This window comes from Prunus dulcis, chromosome 2, assembly GCF_902201215.1.
Source record: "Prunus dulcis chromosome 2, ALMONDv2, whole genome shotgun sequence".
NCBI classification, from domain to species: domain Eukaryota; kingdom Viridiplantae; phylum Streptophyta; class Magnoliopsida; order Rosales; family Rosaceae; genus Prunus; species Prunus dulcis.
The window spans coordinates 2,417,787-2,425,027 of NC_047651.1; the positions used below are offsets into that span (position 1 = coordinate 2,417,787).

The following is a 7,241-nucleotide window of genomic DNA, read 5'->3' on the forward strand; positions in this document are numbered from 1 at the left end:
GATATCCTCAACAATATAAAAGGCATAAGCTAAGGAAACTAACACTCACGCATGTAATTTCCACCTCTCCAAGTGTTCTTGAAAGCGATATCCAACAAAAGGATGAAATTCACATGCGAACTTATAAAGAGTACATATCCATCTAGTTGCCAAACCTTAAAAAGAAATGTTTTGACGACAACATAAAAAAACCCTAATAGAAATGTTTTTTTTTTTTTTCCTATTAAAAGAAAAGCAAAAAGAAAAGAAAAGGGAAAAAGGATCTGACCCCTAGTATATGCATATATAGAGTGATCCTTTTTCTAAAGCCGTGTGCTAGCTCATGCTCATGATCACTACTTCTTATTTGATGCTACCTACGGCTACCATCAAATCAATTAATACGTTATGAATTCATTCATTATTGACAGATATATAGATCTTCTCCTTTTCATGAAAACTACTGCATGCATAATTGACAATTACTACTTAGTCTGACTCGATTAAATTTACATGCACGTGTGAAATTACTATATGAACTTTTAATTGTTACTATTAATCACCTAAACTTTGTATATAAAGTGTTGCAATTCACCACCGATGTCTAAATCAGTTAAAATTCTTTGAAGAGTTTGTAAACTGAACCTAATTTTCTACTCTCTCTTTTTTTTTTTTTTTTTCCTTTTTCACAAAGTGAATAAAGATTTCATTAGCTGGTACTATTACTTGAAGTAGCTGCTCAGGCAACTTAGATGATGACCTTTATCCCATTGACTTCAACTCATGAAAGGCGTGTGATTTGAGCATTTGTGAAAAGAAACAAGGGAAGCCAGCCAGAGCCAAATTTATTTTTTTACTTGACTTGAGCATCCTGAAACAGACTGGGGAAAAAGGTTGCCTAATTCAATAACACTTATGCAGTTCAAACTTTGAATGTCATTTTCTAAAAACTAATAATATAAGAAGATTCCCACAAGTCTCGAATGGAAGACTAAAAGTTGCCTCAACCTCTGGACAATTTCTAGCCTGAGAAATTCAGTGGTGGGTGGAGGGAGGGAGCCACATTGATGGTTTTGTATTTTTATTTTTTGCATAGAACATAAGCATATAATCATAATATTTTAATTAGTTTTTATTTGAAGTTACTGCTGTTTGAATGAAGAAAATAAAGTTTATATATACGAAAAATAGAATAGAACCAGCAGAAGTAAAAGCTAGACATGATAAATTCTTTTAGTCAAGATAGCAATTAATTAAGGACTTGAAATAATATATTTGGATTTGAGTAGTTTTGTTGTAAATTGTCTCATTGGTATTAATAATGGAAAAACAGTATATATTTTGTACAGAAAATTTGTAATTCTGCCCTTTAGAGCCGAGAATGTTAGTTAAAGAATTGAAGGAAGTTGAGGTTTCACCTCAAAATCAATTAACAATCCCAACATCTTATAAGTCCATAATTAGTATCAGAACCAGGTTTACTACACAATTGGGCCCAAATCCAAAGAAAGGCCGACTTATAGGCTAGATTAAGATGATGTGCATGGACATAATATCAAGTCACTGAATACTGGTAGTTCAGTGAAGCCGCCTCAAAGGAAGGAAATGATGACTACCACTGGGCCAATGTCAATAGAGTGGGCCGATGAGAACGTTTAATGCGGAAGCGTGGTGGAATGTTAGGACTCAAAATCCCACATTAGAAAAATGGCATATCTTAGAGTGGTTTAAGAGCTCATGGCTATCCTTTCCTTATTACAAGCCAATTTTTAGGGGCAAGTTACCCATGGGTTCTTATCAATTGGTATACTACGGTCTCATACTATAAGGGAAGTTGAAATTTCACCCCGAAATCAATTGATAATGTTAAGAAAATACTCTCAACAAGAACAACGTCTAGAATTGTGAATGACTTGTTTTTTTAATAGTATCTCCACTTTGAAACGTTCTCTTTGACCTAAATATCAAAATCTAGCTCTCCAACACACAATTATTCGTTCGTTAATAAATAATTGAATTTGTCGGCCGCATATCTCATATAGTTCTCATGAAATCCACGTGGGGCATCCTAATTAAGATTGGTTAGGTCGATCTCCAATGTCCAATGTTGGGAGGGCATGCCTGAAAGGTCCAACTCCAATGGCCAAATGGTGGAAGACAGATTCATTATAATTCCTTTGAAGCAAGAAAGTAGTGCAGAGTCTAGAAAGGTTGAATGTATGGGAGGAGGGGCTTTGGAAGTCTTGACCTTCTTATTTATTTATTATTATTGTGTGCAGCTCTCTCTTTGCCTCTTGGTGAAAATGACTTTGGAAAAAAAATGGTCCAATGTACGTGAACATCTTATTAAAGGAAAAGAAATCAAACATATATATGATATCTTTTCATGTTAACATAGAATTGAGCCTGCCGTAATTTTGGAATTACAATTTACAAAACAGCTTCCTTGTCTAGAATGATTGCTTACAAGCGATTCTTATTTCAGTGGAATTTGATGGACTTCGTTTTCTTTCCCTATTACATAATTAAAGTTACTTTGTCTTTTGGTGCCTTGTAGTTCTAGAAACGATGTCAAATTAATGGTTCACTTAAATAATGATCTCATGTCAAATACGTATATTTATTCAATAATGTATTTTATAGTAATGTATACTCCTTGCTCACCACGTATTATAGTTTTGTGTCAACTTGTAACTTTATGTTCGGTCACACTAAAAAAAATTATCCTAAACTTAAGTTGAAATTTGTAAGTATTCATTCCTTCTCCTTTGGGTTTGGGGTGAGAGTTTGGCATATAAGCTACCATCCTTCCTCTTTGGGCTTAGAATTGTCAGCCATTCCTTTAGGCTTCGTTCTTTTTAGGTCAGGTCCCTTTCCTCTGGGTAGCATTCTTTCAGTTTGAGTGGCTCTTGGGCTTTTGGAGACATCAGCCAGCACCTTCTAAAATATGTAAATTGCAAGTTTTAAATACGGAGGCTAGAATGAGGGATTTTTAACTAGGGGGTTTTTAATAGCCGTTCAATCTAGTGCAAAGTTATTATTGGACTGTTGGATTGAACCCCCTTATTGTAACCCCTCAACATAGCCCCTCATTATAGAAGCTGTCCGTCTTATTCTGAGATGTGGTGGTGTTCTTCTTGTTATATATGACTTGATGAAAGAGGCTTAAACATAATACAGGTAGCTTCCATTTTGAAGCTATTCTAACAATCATTTCTCCAACTGAGCGAGGCTGCAAATTTCAAATGAAGTTACATGGCATTCAAGCTCACAACTAGCGAATTAATAATCCTGTGATCAGGTTGCTTAAGTCAGTATGTATGAGTAAAGTTTAAGGTAAGGTGTTATTTATCTATGTAGTAATGAACCTATATATGGTTAAAGGACTGAAAATGTTCATCCACTTAGTTAACTTGTAATTACAAATTAACTTCAGCAATCCAAACCAAATACACTAACCAGACTAATCTGTCTTTAATTCCACTGAAATCATCATCTAAAAGCAGTTTGTCTATCCCAATCGAAGCTTCGATCCTTTGCCGTCTGTTTTAATCTTAAAGGGCTTGGAAGGCCCTTCATGCTTGGAGATCTTTGCTGGATACTACTACACTTGCCCAATATTTTTCCAGTGCTGCTAATTGGGACTTCACTGGTGATAGAAGATATAAGAGAGATGTTATTCTTGCATGGTGAATAGCTCTCAGAGTAAGTATCTAAACTGCCTGCCCTTAACTTAGGGGAGCTTAGAGACCTTGCTTTTGCCTTGGCAGATTTTGTTGCAGCCATGTAAGTTGGAACAACAGGAGAGCTTGTGAAGGAATTCTCATCTCCCAATGAACACTGCTTTCTGTGGTATGAAGATCTTCTTGGTACAAACACCGGAGAATCCATTCCTTCAATCTGAATCTTTTGTCTTTGGAAGTTTCTCAGCCTAAGTTGTTTTCCTCCAAATTCTTCTTTACGCTTTGCATTCAAATCCAAAACCGTGTCCAAGTCCTCAAGTTCTTTGCTTTTAGAAAGTTGTGTATCTACCCATTGGTCCAACCAGTATCTCCATCTTCCATTTACCTTGTTTCTCTCTGATTCTGCTGACTTCTGCAAAATGTTTTTGCTGACAACTTAGTAGGAGAAGCTATTTTTGAGCAGAGATAAAGAATGAACCAAAGATTTTAAAGTAGAGGAACTTACCCGATGGGTATACGAGTATTCCCTTATTCGTTCTCTCTTAAGCGTAGCTTCTTTCTTGCTTAGAAACAAGGCCTCTGCCTCTTCCTTTGAAATGAGGCTGCCATCCCACATTCTTTGAGTGTTTGAGTCCATCTAAAAGTTTTAAAGATTTCATCATATGTCACATTGTGCAAAGAAAGTTGTACTTAAAAGACACTGGTTATGTAAATTTTTAAATAGAAGCCTGCAGCCTATACTTTTCCACAAGAAAGATTGTCCTAAATGGAGAAAAGGTGTTCTTTTTCTTTTGTATGTTTCCATCATAAGAACCTCTTCCCAAACTTACCCTTATTATCGTGTCTCTCAAATTTTGGAACTGATTATGTTCATCGCAATGGGGAGCGTCTTCGATCGTTTGGAATCTCCTAGCGCAGGCATGTGATTGGATATTTATTATGGATTGCAAGCACTTGAGTGTAGTCATTGCTTGACGTCTCACAGCCCGTCCTCGAATAATCGCTTGAAGCTTCACTATTCCCTTTAGTGCTCTCAAAGCCTTCTTTGCCTGCAATTTTCTCCCACAAAACTTGTAACAATGATAAGTCTAATAAACTGATCTTTGCAGGATATGAGAAATAACTTACAATAATATAGTTTTTTGTAGACTTCATCTAGTAATTTTACTTTCATGTCAGAAATGGTACCTTGCTGAGAATAAATGAATAATTAAGAGGAAAAAAAACACAAAATGCTACCAAAATTCTCAGATAAGCATAAACATAGCCATGATGACAGGGTTGTCAATATGTACATATTGTTTCATGGAATTTTTGTACCAATTCAAACCACCCCAGTGAAACCAAAAATTGATTGAAATTTTGGCAAGAGAGAGAGAGAGAACAGCCTGAATAAACTCACAAGATAGCCTCTAAAGGCAGTTTGTATTTTCACAGCTGCAGATTCTTGTACTTGTCTCTCACATTGATGTGCCAACTTAGTGGCCTCATTTTGAGCAATATTGATTGACAATGATTTTTCCTCCTCCAAACATTTCTCAGAAGACTGTGGCGTGCCAGTGAGCCTCACAACCTCAGCAGCAGCATGAGCTGCTGCAGCAGTGCTGGCAATAGCCACAGTCAGAGCATGCCTGCTCTGTTCTTCCTCTGCCTCATTTTGTGTCCTTTGTTTTAATGGTGATGGTGGTGATGGTGCAGTTAATGAGGCTAGTCTTTTGATCTTAAGCTTTCCAAAAATCCATTTCCTTCTCTTCTCCTTCTAAAAATAATTGATCAAATTAGGATAGGGACTTCAAAGTGAAATGAACAAAATAGCAGAAGAAGAAGAATGATTTGCTTACATTTTTTTGCTTTGACTGTGTCTCTGAAACAAAGAACCTCTTCACTATATTGAACCAGCTCCTCTTTGCCATTGCAGAAACAAGAAATCACATCATGCTATGGGCAACATATGAAGCTGGTTTTGCAAAACAAATTTGCACAAAATAGTCAAGAAAACAATAATAAATTAAGTTAATGAACTTTTACATCATTACTTGAAACAGTTATCAAAAATCCTAAATTCAATGCAGATATTTTGCAAGATCTAAACAGCATCTTACCCATCTCCTGAAATCGAGTGATCCGTGTATCGATAAAACCCGAATTCACAGCATCAGCAACTTTCAGCTCTTGGGAATTTGGATGCTACTTTTATAAAGTTCAGGAAAGAAGATCACTTGGACTTCACTCAAGTTAATAATCTCATATAGAAAAGAATAGTTTATTGGGAAACTGAATCACAAACTCTAAGAAGGTTGTTAAGTTTCCAAATTTGATAACAATCCTGAGGGGGTATGTTTGTTGTTTGTCAATTCAGCTATTCACATTTTTCTTCCTCTTGTTCATGATGAGTTCTTCTGTTCAATATGTGTGGGTGGGTCTAAGCATAGCAATTGTACTGGAAAAAGTTAGAGCTACTTTGTGTTCAGGGAAGGAGCCTCAAAATGAATTATGAGAAATACTTTTGATGGGGCCTTCTCATCTTTCTGCAACCCCCAATCTTTCTTTAACTGCAGCAGACATGTTCAAATGTCTGATGGGAATCAAATTACTCAACTATCCCCTTCCTTCAGTTGAATAAGTAATAATACCATGCAACAGCAGTCCATCATGGATGATGAAGACACTGCTTGCTGATGGTGATTTCCTCCAATAAGATTGCATAAGTTTTCTGCTGATGAATTCTCAATCCTTGGTTGGATCTGTATTGTTCATCTATGGTTAAGATTCAATGGTACTGAATTTATGCATGCTGTGTATTTTTTGAAATGGTGAAAAATGACAGCTCATTTGCTGAAATGGAGACCTTGGATATTTATTTTTCATTGTTGACTGGAAACCTTGATCCATGCTTTTTTTGTTGGCATGAGTAAAATCCTAGTCAGTGACACAGTGTTGAGTTGTGTTGTGACAATTAGTTCAACAATCTGGGACCTCTAGGTTAGAGAGAGATTGTACCACAGGCAACTACTCTGATGTTGTCCATTTGTGACTTGAGTTAAAGTCTTCAATAAAATAATGTATAGATATAGACTGTTTCCCATAATCCACACAACACTATAGAGAGAGAGAGAGAGAGAGAGAGAGAGAGACAGAGAGAGAGAGAGAGAGAGATTAATTATTGAGGGAAGTGGGGGAGTCACAATGTGCAAGAGAAGAGAGAATGTAGGGAAGAAGACAAAAGAAACAAAAGCAAGCCTTAGGTTGTGGAGGGAAGACAGCTGTTGAAGGGCCCAAAGAGAGGAATTGTCATATTTATATTCTAATCTCATGCATCTTTTACCAAAAAAGTCATAAAGATAAATGATTTTTCTTTCCCATCTAGAAAACCAATTAATATTCTTTAAAAAAAAATTAAAATATCACTTACTATTTTTTAATTTGTTATGCGTAGTTTTTTTTTTCTCAATAGTACATGAAAAATATGAATAAAATACATAAATAATATGTATATTATTGTGAAATATGTAAAAATACGTGTATTATTAGTGAAAATACACATACATACATGTATGCTAAATGAATAATATGTTTAGT

The 7,241-nt window shown here is 35.6% G+C and overlaps 1 protein-coding gene across 2 annotated transcripts; it reads right to left on the reverse strand.

Annotated features, from left to right (window-relative positions):
* Positions 1–3,304: 3,304 nt before the first annotated feature.
* On the reverse strand, positions 3,305–6,220 carry LOC117618960 (protein IQ-DOMAIN 14-like). Of its 2 annotated transcripts, none has more exons than XM_034348759.1 (6): positions 5,765–6,220; positions 5,504–5,619; positions 5,065–5,418; positions 4,493–4,711; positions 4,168–4,299; positions 3,305–4,074 (listed from the first exon to the last, which is right to left on the reverse strand). In XM_034348759.1, exons 2-6 carry the CDS (start codon positions 5,573–5,575, stop codon positions 3,472–3,474), a joined length of 1,380 nt encoding a protein of 459 aa, XP_034204650.1. In that variant the 5' UTR covers positions 5,576–5,619; positions 5,765–6,220; the 3' UTR covers positions 3,305–3,471. The 2 variants fall into 2 exon arrangements, with proteins under 2 accessions (XP_034204650.1, XP_034204649.1); XM_034348758.1 differs by having other exon boundaries at positions 5,065–5,421; positions 5,765–6,219.
* Positions 6,221–7,241: the final 1,021 nt, after the last annotated feature.